This window comes from Lipophrys pholis, assembly GCF_963383615.2.
Source record: "Lipophrys pholis genome assembly, chromosome: 6".
Taxonomy (NCBI): Eukaryota; Metazoa; Chordata; class Actinopteri; order Blenniiformes; family Blenniidae; genus Lipophrys; species Lipophrys pholis.
Window position 1 is genome coordinate 18,650,804 of NC_137629.1, and position 14,842 is coordinate 18,665,645.

Below are 14,842 nucleotides of genomic sequence, written 5' to 3' on the forward strand. Positions count from 1 at the left end.
TGTGTGTGTGTGTGTGTGTGTGTGTGTGTGTGTGTGTGTGTGTGTGTGTGTGTGTGTGTGTGTGTGTGTGTGTGTGTGTGTGTGTGTGTGTGTGCGTGCGTGGCTTCTAATGTTCCTGGAACTAATCAATTAGGGTGAAGAACCAAGGAAGCACAAGCTTGAGAGGCTGTGAGGGAGGCTGGTGGCCGCTCCCTTCCCAAGATGCTCTCTGTTTGGCAGTAAGAGCTTTACACGGTGGACCCTGGTTGTCACTCTCCTGTAAACAATGCTGAAGGTCACACTGTGAGAAAAACAACAATAGCTTCTGTTTGTGCTCCTCAGAGATTCAAGGTCAGTTTGTGCTCTTCAGCCACGGAAGGACCAGAGGAGGACAAACATAATGAATTATAAAAATAGTAAGTGGAGGGACATCCTGCTTCCAATAATGATAACTTTAAAATACACAAGGGCATCTGATCTTTTTATATCATCTCAATACATGTTACTTCTTATGAATAAAACCATTACTTTACCCTTGCTGTGAATATAATTAAAGGCCAACAGCACCATCTATTGGACTGCATCGGAGTGACAATTTGATCTACTCCATCCATCCATCCATCCATCCATCCATCCATCCATCCATCCATCCATCCATCCATCCATCCACCTTCTATCTCTTTTTACCACATTTGCATGGTGCTGGAGCCAGCTGGGTGCGTCCTGCTCCTGGACAATCACATTATCACAGGCAACTTAGACTGACCAATGAGCCACTTATACATGTGTTTGGACTCTGGAGGTGGAACCAGTAAAACTGAGTACACAGAAAACCCCTGCATGCGGAAGTGAGCGCTAACCACGACAGAAGGCCAACAGAGAGAAACAGTCACACTTACCAAAATTCACATCTATGGTGAGTTATATGGTCACCAGGTTTTATAGGAGAAAATCAGATAACTGAAGAAAAACATCAAACACATAATTCGATCATGTCAATTCCACACGGAATGGCTGGAAAGCTTATATCCAAGCCTGGTATATCCTCACTGTGCGGCGAGCGTGCCAACCACTACAACAGGCCCCAGGTTCAAACAAACCTACATTCAGCAGCAAGCGTACAAAGTGGGTGACAGTCCTCATTATCAATCAGCCTACAGTTTGTAGTTATCCACTTTTTTTTTTTTTTTAAACTTTTTGTGGCATGCGTTTTCTCCTCCTTGCACTATTGGGAGAATTTGCTTGCCATACCATACCATACCATACCATACCATACCATACCATACCATACCATACCATACCGTAGAAAGTCAAATTGTGGTTCATTTTTGCTCTGTTTGAGTCAATCACATTATATTAAATTCAAATAGTTTAATAGACATAACAGGACCCGCTTCATTGTCAGCTGGGACATTTATCTCCCACAACAACCTTAACTCAGATAAACTGATTTTAATTGGTTACTTGGAACATACAAATATACACACATTATCAGTATTTTTGACTAATTGTTTTTATGGATAACCCAAAATTCAACCCAAATCAATATTGATAACGACCTCATCAATAATATTGATAACTTGTTTGCCTCCTGACACCTTGACTTCTTGTCGCTTTCTTATTTTTGCTGAATCATGTTGCAACTTTGCACCGATAAAGTATAATTATACTTAAAGGAGTTCAGTTTTTCATCCACGTTATGGTGATTTCAGACTGAAGAAGACCAAGTTTGGAAAAAACCTGATGAAATCTTGAGAGCAGGCATGTTACTGTACACAATGAGACAAGGTACACCAGCCCATTACATGACAGAGATAAACAGTGTAGTCTGAGCAGGCTGAGGTCAGACGGGTCAGCCTGTCTGCTTCGCCTCTCTGCCTGGAGAGTGAGTGCTCCCCCATGGCTGCTCAAGCTGCACCTATCAGTGCTGTGGGGTAAACAGTTCTCTGTTCCAGCCCCGGCTGTGGCTGCAGGGCCTGTAGTTTCCCTCCAGCCACCAGCATTGATCCAAAGCTTTGCTAAACGCTATATCACAGGGGCGGAGGTCATCTCCAACGTAAACACTCAGGACACCCCTCTGCAGTCATGTTAATATCAGTCCATAAAGCCTATAAAGCTTCAGACTCCTGTGTCGTACTGCCTCGCTGCCATTGTCCAGCGCTGTTGTCAGGGCAGAGGTATGTATGGCACGACGGGGCTGCCCCTAAACCCTCCTGGAGCCAATGAATGAGAGGATGGACAGAGGCGAGGGGAGGAAAGCAAAGGAAATACACTCATCATCGCATTAAAGGAGAGCAGGACAAGAATCGTCGAAGAGGAGAGGAGGTGGAGGGTGGGAAGAGGGTGGAGGAGTGAGGGTGCAGTAATGGGGTCTTTGTTCTGGTTGGTGTGACTCACAAAGCCTCGGCCAGGCCAGCACAGCTTAGTTACCGTTACCAAACACTGAGAGAGAGGAGGAAGGCGTGCCTGAGGACTGGGGGGATGTTTCTGCTCTCCAGTCAAACCTCACATGTCATTTAATTAGTCTAATCAGGCGATTTTAGCACAGTGCGAATGGTCTGCCTCAAAGTTTATTGGATTTGAATGTTAGTGGTTGGCTGCCTTGAATATCAAATCTTCAGTTGTTGTTATAGGTCAGCTGATCCATCACCTTGTTCAACCCGGTTTTTACATTATTACAGAGAAATTGAGGGATGAAGTAATGAAGTAGTTTGTTGTTTCATTGGTTTCTTTTTCATTTGAAAATTCTTGGTTTTTTTTGTATTGCAATACTTGTTTGTACATGTTTACAGTGCAAAACATAAAAGTCAAGATATTTTACCCATAATTTGACAGAGAAACAACCAATTGAGACAGCAACGTTTTCCACATGAGCAAGAACGAGCGAAGGAAGAGGAGAAAAAACTTCATTTTTAACAGGAAAACACCTCCGGCCTCCACCGTTTCGGGTCAGAAGATAGTAAAGAGAGAGAGAAAAAAAACCCAGAATAGAGAGCGACGAATGGGAGCAAACAAAGCACTGGCTAATAAGGTCAGGAACCACACATCAGGAATTTCTTGCTCTCAAGTAAGAGACGCTGAGAGACAGGACAGAGAAGAGAGAGCCGAGTAAACAAGTGAGTCCCAAAAAGAGAATTCACGAAAAGATAACATACTACTGCAATCAGACAGTAGAGATACATTAGAGAAAGGTCAGGGTTGCTGAAACTTAAAGGCAGATCCACAATAAAAGATCCTGAATAGAGTTCATCAAAAAAAACAAAAAAAAAAACGGAATATAGGAGAAGTATGATGAACCCTGCTGGTTTCTGGAAGTAGCTTGGCTAAATCCCCTGGAGAATTTTCCAAAAGTTAATGGGAAACGCTCACAATAAGGAATTAAAATAGTGCAGTAGAAGCAAATGCTTCTCCTGATTTTTCAGTGAGGATTAGAGCCAACAACCTTCTGACTTTAGTGATATTATGCAGGCGAAGGAAGAGGAGATGCAGACAAGTACAGGTAAACAATAATTCTGAGGTTCCTGACAGGGATTCTGGAGGTCACAGTAATGCTATTTAGTGTAAGTGTATCATCAAATAGTTTGTCTGATACTTTCAGTGGAATTTAATCTGAGGATAGAATCAGCATTCACCTAGACTTTATAATCTTTGAAGACAACTAACTGATTTATATCATTTTGAATTTAGATAAATAGATCTGTGTGTCATCTGCAAAGCAACGACCAAAAACGCCATGCTTCTTAATGACATTGGCTCAAAGAAGGTTGTGATAAAGTACTTTTGTTCAAATATAAAACCACTTCAAAACTTTAGCATGTTATGGAGTTACATATTATATTGTCATCACTGAGATATAACTGGAAAGGTAGCAACACAAGTATTCAACCCAGTCACTATTTTTACAGCATCTTTCATGGGTATTTATTGGAGCAAAGTTTAGATACAGGTTAAGATATATGTGTGTGAGGTTACCTAGAGAGGTTGTTGGATGTAAGGACTGAAATGCTCAAGATTTTGGTGGAGAAAGTGTGTTAGCAAGGCCCCTGAACACTGAACGCTCCCCGGGTGTTGTCATCTTTTTCTAAAACGTGCTAGACGTACGCCTTTTGAAGAGTTTGAAGTACTTTCCATGCTCTTGCGTGACCTAATGAGGGAGAGCCGTGTATAGGCCGACCATATGTAGGCAAAAATAGAAATCGTGTTGCAAAACATCATTAAGGAAGCAGTATTTTAACACAGTTTATGACTCCGGGGCATGTTCTTCAGCACCGACAATTAGGAAGGCCAATAGACATCTGGTGTTGTGTGAAGCATTGTGTGTGCGCATATTAAACGTGTGTGGGAGGGCGTTCATGTGTGGGTCTGAGTTCAGTTTGTGCAGTAAAGCAGGATGTCCTGTCCTCCCTGCTGCTATTGTGGAGTGGTCAGCCTGCCAGACGCTACCCCCAAAGACCACTTCCCCTCTGCCAAGTGCCTCCCTCTCACCCTCTGTCAGTCTCACACACACACACACACACACACACACACACACACACACACACACACACACACACACACACACACACACACACACACACACACACACACACACACACACACACACACACACACACACAGCTTCATGCCAGTCTGGATACAATGGGAATCTGTCCAACACCGACTTATCACCGAGTTAAAAATAACTGGATATCATTATTGTGCTGTAACAATGGTGTTGCAGGACTTTGATCATCCAAAATAGCCCCTATGTGTGTTATTCTAAGTTATCACACACCACAGTCAATGGTGTGTTTAAGCCTGTGTGAAATTGGCAGTCACTATGAAGATGACGCGTCTATTTCAGGCTATTTATGTTACTATTTCGCTTTACTGGTTTGTCATCAGTTGGTCTGCAGCCACTCAATTGTTTGGGTTATGTTAGTCACTCATGCATTGTCCAGATTTTATACCTCAAAAGTCCTTGAGTCTGCAATAATTAACTTGAGGAATGTGGCAACATGTGTGATTTACATTGAAAACCCCCAAGACATATTTAAGATTAAAATATGAAATCATTTTGTTGTGATTCATTTGTAGATTGGCAGTTTTCTACTGCGAAGATATTTTTTCTCATTTGGTTATGTTTTCTTTTAGATATGCTTCAGTTCAGACTAAGTAATTCCAAAAAATACAAATATGAATTTAATACACTAATTAGTAATGCATTTTATTAATGAGAGTTTTATGAAACAGCTTTGAATTTACTGTGTAAATCCCAAAATTATATACCATAGATGTAATTTCGGTAGCTAAAGGCTGTTTTTTAGCAAATACATATAGTTTGCAAAAGCACAGGTTTAGCATATCCAGTAGAGATGCACAAATGTTCAGCTTTTAGCAAATCAGAAATTAAGAAAAGCTACGAACTGCTGCCTTAGAACTGCTAGACTCTACTGAAAACCAATCCCAATTTATCCTTTTCTTTTCATGAGTATGTACTGGAATATCTTGATGACAACATGAACACACTCAGGCCTTGTTTACATGACAACGTTTTCAAGTGACAACAGAAATCTTCTACAGCAGTTTGGGAGTCCTTTTACGTGACAAGCAAGAAAACGCAACTAAAGGAAAACAGTTCCCAAGGTGGAACTGGAAAATGCAGCTTTTCTGAATCGCTGTAGTAAATAGTTCTTCTGCACATGTCGTAGATAGACAATAACAACAATGTTTACCTCCAGAGCGTCATGACTCCCCGTCCATATTCTCCTGGGACTTGGTAGTTTTATAGTTGAGAGTCACCTGAAATAACAATCCAACTTGGTTGTCTGAAAATACGAACGTCTGTGTGCTCGCTATTGTTAATGTATATAACATATTGTGTCTGTATGTGTGTGGTTTCATTACAAAAACAAACAATGGCACTCCTAGCGGCCCTACAGGAAAACTACATTGTTTTCAGCGTTTCTACCGTTTCCCTGTAAACAGACATCATCTTCAAAATGTTGCTGTTATAAATCTTTTCCGGAACAAAAACATAAAAACAATGTGTTGTCCCTGGAAACCTTCACCTCTATTATTCATAGGCTTCAAAGGTAAAGACCTGCAGTAGTGCATTGCTTCATATCAATAAACAGGTAATACTTTCAGAAGTATTGTATAATTCTTTCACGAACACAAATATACACCTTTATAGGTGTTCTTTTTGCTTTTGGGTTTATAATATGCATTTTTCAGGTTATTTTCTGGTTCATCTGCGAGAGGACCTGCTGACTGGGGGTACTCTTTTTAGTTTTAGATAGATAGATAGATAGATAGATAGATAGATAGATAGATAGATAGATAGATAGATAGATAGATAGATAGATAGATAGATAGATAGATAGATAGATAGATAGATAGATAGATAGATAGAAAGGTCTGGAGTTGTCCTCCTCCCTCCGCTGCCCACTCGAGGTGCTATTGTCTCGTTTCCTGTGGCCCCACACACACACACACACACACACACACACACACACACACACACACACACACACACACACACACACACACACACACACACACACACACACACACACACACACGCCGGTGGGCAGGCGCGGTCTGTGCGCAGCGTCTCTTTGCAGCAGACGCACGGAGCGAGCGGTCAGGAGTAATTGAAGCACTCACACCCCTTCAGACCGACTCTCCTTCCGTTGTTTCCCCTTTTTCGTTTAGAGTTTGAATCTGGATGATATCAAGTGGGAACCTGAAGGAAGTGTGCGAGCGGAGCGGGCAGCGGGAACACGTCGCTGTGTGACAGGAGGGACTGTCACCATCCATCCAGCTGCCCTGTGAGTATGATCTGCTCTGTCTCTGCGAAATGGCTGGACACATTTACACATCAGTTCTTGTTTTCCAACTTGAATCGACAGCGAGGAAAAGCTGCTTTTACCACTACTCTTCATAAATCATGTTGTTTACAAGTGTTTTCAACTGAGTAACCCCTTCCAGCGTGGAAACGGCTAAAATGTGTTCACTATACAGCAACAGTGTCTGAAAAATACATTAAAGTCACAAAAATCTCATTTCACTTTGCTCACTGAGGTGGGAAAAGTATTTTGCCTTATTACAGTAAAAAAAAAAAAAAAAAGTACTACTAAAGCCGTTACATTCAATTCAGTTGCCTGGACATTTTACAATTAACAGAAAAATATATAGAAATGGCTCAATGGTAAACAAATGTAGTTTTAGAGTTATTGTTTTAGTCTGTTAAACAATAACATTCTTCTCTCCAACTTGACTGGGTGTGAGTTCACAGTGTGTATCTACTCAGTTCCAACATCCATCCATCCTCTGTAGTGCTTCATCTTCATCCCCCTCAGGATTGTTTGATCGCAGCTGATTGTGAGTGAAGGCAGAGTGCGCCAGTCCATCGAACAGAGACGCACGCTCACATTAACACCTATGAGCAATTTTGAGTCGCCAATCGTGTTTGCTCTCAAACAACAACACGAGACATCGCTTTTCATAGAATGACGAGTGCTGTAAATGTCTTTGTGGGGTTTTTTTTTCCCTCAGTTTTTCCAGTAGGAATGGGGTCTATAACTTTTTCATAAAACTTGAAGAAAGAAAGAAATTTGAGTTGTTTACGTCCTAGTAGATGAATATTAATGCAGGAAATCATGTAGGAGCTTTAAAACCTTAACAAAGGCTGTGGTGGACGTCTGGACAGGAAGTCTCCTGAGTCTGGAGGAGTGAAGATGTTGTCTTCAAACGCCGGCCTGTCTGTTTGTGCTCCACCTTCCACCCTCTCTGCCCTCTCTGCTCTAAGCATGTGAGAGAAAGGAACAGCTGGATGTGTGAGCTGAGCCTGAACTTGATCCGTTCAGATCAGCAGGTCCCAGAGGCCCTTTTCTGTCACTGCTGCGACCGGCTGCGGGGGGAAACCCTGTAACTGTGCAGCTGTCCATGTACGTGGATTTCACACACAAACACACACACACACACACACACACACACACACACACAGACAGACACACGCCGCATGCACAGGACTGAAATCCCCTCAACAGGACTTTCTAGTAATCCAGCCTGCTACATGTGTCCATGCTCCGGCCAAAGTGGAGGTTTTCCTTTAACTTTCAAACACAAAGTGAACGTCAGCCAGATTTAATGTTCTATAGATTTGACTCCCCGCAGAGACAACATCAGCTGAATATGAAGCGGGCGCTGTCGGGGGTCCTGGGCCTGAGCCACCATACACAGAACCATATAGTGCGCGGGTGTGCGTCTTTGTGCGAGGACTGGCACATGTAACTGTTTCCCTCTAGTTCATTCACACACTGAGACTTTTGCATATTGTGTGCTTGGGGCAGATTGGTACAGTGAGGCCATTGTAAGGGAGGCGTGTGAAAATGCAGTAAATATGTCACACTGCAGCTGGCACAGAACACGACTGATGGACTGCACACACACACACACACACACACACACACACACACACACACACACACACACACACACACACACACACACACACACACACACACACACACATACACAGATTTGTCTTTTGTGTGTCGGTGTGTTGAAAAGACAGCGATTCTCATCCAGAGGCTCTCTGACTTTTTGCATGCAAAGAAGTGACCGCCTCGCTGTCACATCAGTTGTGTAACACACGATGAAGCTTGTTGGCCTGTTGAATCTTGTTGAATGTTGAAAGTTAGAACTGCACACCCATGAAGTCTGAAGACTGGAGAGATTTTAGATAGGAGGACGGTCAAGATCAATACTGCAAAGCCTCAACTCCTCCTACCTCTAGAGAAATCATCGGTCAAACGCTTCCCAGAGGTTTCACATTTTCCAGTGTCTTGTCTCTCATCTTGAAGTGACATAGTTCCTACAATCTGATGCGTATCGTCTCCACAGGAGACATTACACATCGGTCTTCACGCATCTTGGGACCCAAAACTATTTTGATTAAGTCACTTGTAAGGATTCAGTCTAATACTCCCAAATCATTTGAGTCTTTGTGGTTTCAATTTCACAGAATTGAAAGTATTGAATTACTGTTTTTTTTAAGTAAAGTTTCACATAAAGATGCAGTGGTAATGTTCACCTGTGCAGAAAGTTAATATTTAATCTACACGTTTGTATTTATGAGTCACTTCTGCAACACGATTCTGTTTACTGAGGCTGTATTATGTCAAGTTTGACTAACCGGAACTACAAATCTTCAAAAAGTCATTGTGACCAATCTAGATTAAGGCTGCAAAATATAACACAAATGTATAGTTATCGCCTTATCAACTCGTGCAATATTCATATCACAAAAGACTGAACTATGATAAATTATGTTTGCATACACTTTACTTTCATACTATACAAATTCAAACTGATAGAATTATGAATATGAAAGAAAAATGCACTTAATCTGGGTTAAGTCATAAAAATTAAGTCATTTAAAAAAAAAAAAAGTTGAATGTTCAAATATAGTGCAGCTCTAGTCTAAAAGTTTGTATTGAAGCATCTGTAATATGTGCAACAAGGTGGCTGAAGGTTTACAGTTTTATCTCAGCGAGAAGCCTTGGGATCCATTCTGGGTTTGAGGATTCTCTCTGGAGTTTTCATGTTCTACATGCGCTTGCACGGATTGTCTCCAGGTATTCTCACCTCTGAATTGTAGTATAGTTCTGGTTATGTAAGGTGTGTCTGCTTTGGAAATCAGCAGTAAAGTCGCCAGAAATGTCCCTTAAAAATCCCTGAGGAGAAATGCGGAGATCTATACCTGCTCCTAATTCCTATTTGAGATGCCTACAACATGAGCACATGGCGTCTTGAGATGTCTTCAACCTGGTTATGAGTTTTGTCCGAAAGTGAAACAAGTCATAATTCACATGCAGATATCTGCCAAAACATTTGTCCCCCAAAAAGAATGGCGATGCTATCTAAGACGAATATCAGTGTGGAGATCTGAAATACTGTTTTCAGAAAGGAAGAATTGAATCAGGGACTCCCAGTGTAGCTGTTACGTGTGAAAACGGCTTGCTGTACACACAGCGGGAGATAAGACAGTTGGCGCGCTACAAATGCGACACACTCCCAGCAGGCCAGTTCCTGCTCTGACATCACTCAACTCTTCATGTAAACAGAGAGAAAACACATTGAAATCCACAATGAAGGATTACTGTAACTGGTAGTGTTTGACAAAACTATTGTACTTTTCGCACAGCGGAGCTCAGTAATGGTGGGAGCAGCTGCAGCCCGGCTTTTCCACCCAGCCAGCATGTCCAGTTATTTACTTCCTCCAGCTGGAGTTTAGCCATTCATTCTTTTCACAGTTTTTTTGGCCGGCGGACGGTTTTGCATTGAGTCGTTTAAATCTGGTTCATGAATAAATTAGCAGGGTTTTTATTTTTTCACGTGGACTCCAGCTTCGTTTTCGTAGAATTGATTGTGTTTTGAGGATGTTTACAGGTAACCTTCATCCTATTCACAAGTGTACGTATTTGTTCCCCAAGTGCGTAACTTTTATAGAGGAAGCGTCTGAGTGCTTTTTCCGTTCCTCTCCACAGGAGGAGCGAGCAGCCCGGCAGCCCCGCATCCTGACCGTCTCTGCCTCCATTTGTGCCCACGATGAGCTGGAAGGAGTTTGACTGGTTGGCTCCCTGCTGACAACGTCGATCCCCAGACATCCGCTCCGACTGCCCTCCTCTTCCTGACGGCTTTTTGTGCACCCTCTTCTCGCGGACACCGTCCTGCTGCCCGAGCTGTCGCCATGGCCAGTCTGGTTATAAACGAGACTGGAATGGAGAACTGTGGGATCGACGACTCTTTCAAGTACAACTTGTACTCGGTGGTTTACAGCGTGGTCTTTGTCCTGGGCCTGATAACCAACTGTGCCGCCCTCTTTGTGTTCTGCTTCCGGATGAAGATGCGAAACGAGACCACGATGTTTATGACTAACTTAGCGCTATCAGACTTGGTGTTTGTGTTCACGCTGCCTTTCAAGGTCTTCTACAATGTTAACCGCCACTGGCCCTTTGGGGACGGCCTGTGTAAAGTATCGGGAACAGCCTTCATCACCAACATCTATGGCAGCATGCTCTTCCTCACCTGCATCAGTGTGGATCGCTTCCTGGCGATAGTCTACCCTTTCCGTTCGCGCTCCATCCGCACACGCAGGAATGCGGCGCTGGTGTGCGCTGCCGTGTGGCTCACCATCGTGGGCGGAGGGATATCCGTGACCTTCTTCTCCACCATCAACAGCAGACACAGAGCCACCACGTGCTTCGAGGGCTTTTCCAAGAGCACCTGGAGGACCTACTTGTCTAAGATCACCATCTTCATCGAGGTGAAGTGAGATAGTTTCATCAAAGTTAAAGTACTGTTCTTTCACACTTGCTTTTCTTATTCAACTTCAACTTCAACTTGTTTTTGTTTTTATTTTCAGATTGTGGGTTTCCTTTTCCCCCTCCTTGCCAACCTGGTATGTTCCTCGCTGGTTCTGCGGACGCTTCGTCGCCCGGTCACGGTCGGTCACGGTTGTGACAGCAAGAAACGGGTCCTGCGGATGATTCTAGTTCATTTAGGGATCTTCATCATCTGTTTTGTCCCCTATAACTCCATCCTCTTCCTGTATGCGCTGGTGCGAACCCAGGCCCTGGCTAACTGTGCCGTGGAGCGCTTTGCCAGGATGCTTTACCCCATCACCCTGTGTCTGGCCACTCTGAACTGCTGCCTGGATCCTGTGGTCTACTACTTCACCTCCGAGAGCTTTCAGAAGAGCCTGACCTTGGGGGCCAAAGGGTCCGGCTCCCGACCCGAGAGCATCCCCCGCAGCGACACTGAGACCCAGGACACAGCGAACACTCTCCCCAGGGACACACACACTACAGCCAGCAATGGGAAAGAGACAAAGATGTCAGAGAGTCAGTTCTGACTCAGTAGGCAAGGAAAAAGGTAAACGAAGGACTAGGCGGGTGCGACAGGAACCCTGAACTTGGAAAAAAAAAGCAATCAGCTGTTTTGTCCTGGAAGTGGCAAACGCATAGCTCACCAGATTAGTTAAGTCCTGAAGTAAGTCCCGGGGTATGGCCTGGGCTTTGTGGATTAATCCAGCACTGGAGAACAAGAGGAATGTATCTGTGTTTGTTGTAAGAGAACACTGCAGGGACCAGAGACTCAGCCACACACGGACATGTGTAACAGTCCAGAGACACACGGCGCCTCTCAAAGAGGCTCCAACACATCATCGCGCTCACACACACACACACACACACACACACACACACACACACACACACACACACACACACACACACACACACACACACACACACACACACACACACACACACACACACACACACACACACACACACACACGCAGATTTCCATCAACATGGTTAAAAATATTGCTGTTAAGTGCTTTTGTAAGACAAGTTCTTAAATTCTATTGTTCACAGTGCATGTCATGTCATGTTAGATATTAATATTATGAAACTGTCCGTTGTGGTGAAACCTGTTGTTTCTCCTGTTTAACAGAGCGACAAGTTGATCTTTTGAGTTAAATTTGTCTCAAGTTGAATTCTGAGGCCACTAAATGTCTGATTTGAATTTCAATGATCGCTGTGTGGATTAATTCTTTCCCCCGTCCTCCTGCCCGTTCTCTCGGTCGAACCTACTCTGAGCTGCTCTTTGTGAGGAAACTGTACGTTTGACCTCGTGGAGGAGTTTTCCTGTAGGAGTTTGTCTTCGTGTTCACCCCTCAGCCAGTGAGAGCTTGCTCTCTGCCTTACAGGGCAGCTCTGGTTTAGTCCAGGACCTTGTCCTGTGTGCTGTGTCACAGGCCAAATGCTTATTATGACGGGAGCAATGGTCCATTGTTTGCTTCTGAATGAGCTCTCTCTCTGTCTTAATCTGGCCTTAGACTGCAGATCTGCTCAAAGTCTCTTACACCCCGTAATGTGCACACTCCAAAGTACGGATGAACATTGTTGACTATTTACTAAAAATTATCGTCTTATATTTCTTGAAGCACAAAACAGTGAGTCAGCAGAAGTCTGACTATTGCTGAGTTTGCATGGATGTTGCACCAAGTTTGAGCCACATTTTCTCCTGCAGCCTCATTCTTACTGAAGGCGGAGACAAAAATCAATAGCACTTTTTGTGAAGCTTTTAATCAGGTTTTGGAAAAACTTTGCAAAAACAGATGCTTGTGGAAGTTTATAAAACTGCCGGATTATCAACGTGCTGCATTGAAGATGGTCTTCAGGACAGGACTTTTAAAAAAAAATATGAGCATTAGCTTGATTTAGCAAACTTTCCAAATTGAAGCACTTTTATATGTCTTTTTTTTTAGAAAGGTAAACAGTACACTGACGAGTAAACATTATATAAGATTTCTTGGAGGGCGTCAGTATCTGTCCATTTAAAAAAATCTGTCTTGCTTTGCACATCATTTACTCAACAGCTGTTTTGCAGACAAGTCATGAAACCAGTTACTTTTCCCCATAGATGAATCTAAACCAGTAATGGCACAAACGAGAACTGTAGTTCATTTTAACTTGAAGCATTTTCAAAAATGTGTAGATTGCTGCTCTAAGGTTTATCTAAACATTGCATCTATTTGGCAAAGATTGAACCACACGATTAAGAGAGTACACCGTGTCCCTGATCACATTCAACATTGTGTTCATCACTCTGAATATTAGTCTTGACTCAAGACGTACAAGTACTGTAAATATTTATTATCCCGTTACTATCCTAGTAAAGATTACTGACATCAGGGTCAGTTTGCAGTGTTTTGTTTTGCCCACATGGGTTTGTTAACACATGGAATAGGCAGCAGGTTGAAATAAATGATTTTCCTTGTATGCACACAACAGGGATCTTGCGAGGAAATGGAAATGATTTATGTCTGGGTTATTATACGCGGCTTTCAAGCAAACTCTTCACTCATTGTTTTGTGGAGCAATGCATATTTTTGACATCTGCGGCCTTAGTTGGGAACGTGATAGACCATCATTCTGGCCGCGGTAGTGTGGAGATCACGGGGAATGCGCACAGACAGGAAAGATGCTATCTTCCTGCCAGACCTCTCAAATTGAGTGTCTGATGTAAGTGTGTGTGTTTTGCAACAGGGGCAGAGAGTCGATGGGCTGATATTTGAGGTCAAGGGTAGCAGAGAGGAGGACTGAAGTGGATAGAATGGCAGGAAGTTGGAAGAGTGGGAGTGTGGTGGTCTGCAGATGTTCAGCATTACCCTATGTGTCGTTCTTGTCAAGAATGTTGCTTTAATTTGGCAACAAAAGACACTGAGCACTGCAAAAATATTGTTGAAAGGTGGAGGATGTTGGTTCAAAAGAAAACCTCATTGCTGACGGGTCACCACCGTGGATCCCTGTGCAAGACCCTTAAACTGTCAGGAGCTCACGTTGTGTCCAGAAAGTCAAATCGTGACCAAATCAAACAGGCGGATCACATGATCTGCTGTGGTGAGTCCAGAAGGGAGCAGCTGAAAAACATTGGAAACACCACCACTCCACTCCAGCGGCCGTGGTGCTGTTTAGCAGTGGCCTTCTCTGACATCTAGTGGTCATGAGTTGAAACAAAAGCACTTTACTAAAAAGGCCGAAGTCACTTGCCATTGTGACGTGTTGGTTTCACTAAGATAGTCATCTTCTCTGGGTGTGAACTCAAGATGTGACACAAACAGGATGGATGGATCAAGCCTTCACCATTTCACCATTTCAACAAGAGTGCTGCGGTTTGGCACTTGTAGGGCATGCAACAACCTTTTTCTTTTCTTGGTTTGCAGAACAGGGCATACACACAAGTCAAAAACACAAGATATAAAGCTGTCACTGGAAACCACTCAAATTTAAATCTGCCTATTTAA

The 14,842-nt window shown here is 43.2% G+C and overlaps 1 protein-coding gene across 1 annotated transcript; it reads left to right on the forward strand.

The window, feature by feature from the left end:
• The first annotated feature begins 6,538 nt into the window (after positions 1–6,538).
• On the forward strand, positions 6,539–12,562 carry lpar4 (lysophosphatidic acid receptor 4). The gene is made up of 3 exons (XM_080464925.1): positions 6,539–6,791; positions 10,515–11,293; positions 11,393–12,562. The coding sequence occupies exons 2-3, from the start codon at positions 10,718–10,720 to the stop codon at positions 11,879–11,881; spliced, it is 1,065 nt and encodes a 354-aa protein (XP_080321051.1). The 5' UTR covers positions 6,539–6,791; positions 10,515–10,717; the 3' UTR covers positions 11,882–12,562.
• Positions 12,563–14,842: the final 2,280 nt, after the last annotated feature.

What these genes read in the sequence shown, in the direction of transcription:
- lpar4 (XM_080464925.1), top strand. Translation starts at nt 10,718, where the DNA reads ATGGCCAGTCTGGTTATAAACGAGACTGGAATGGAGAACTGTGGGATC. An exon ending in AGATCACCATCTTCATCGAG is followed by an intron (nt 11,294 to 11,392) that starts GTGAAGTGAGAT and finishes TTTTATTTTCAG; the next exon opens with ATTGTGGGTTTCCTTTTCCC.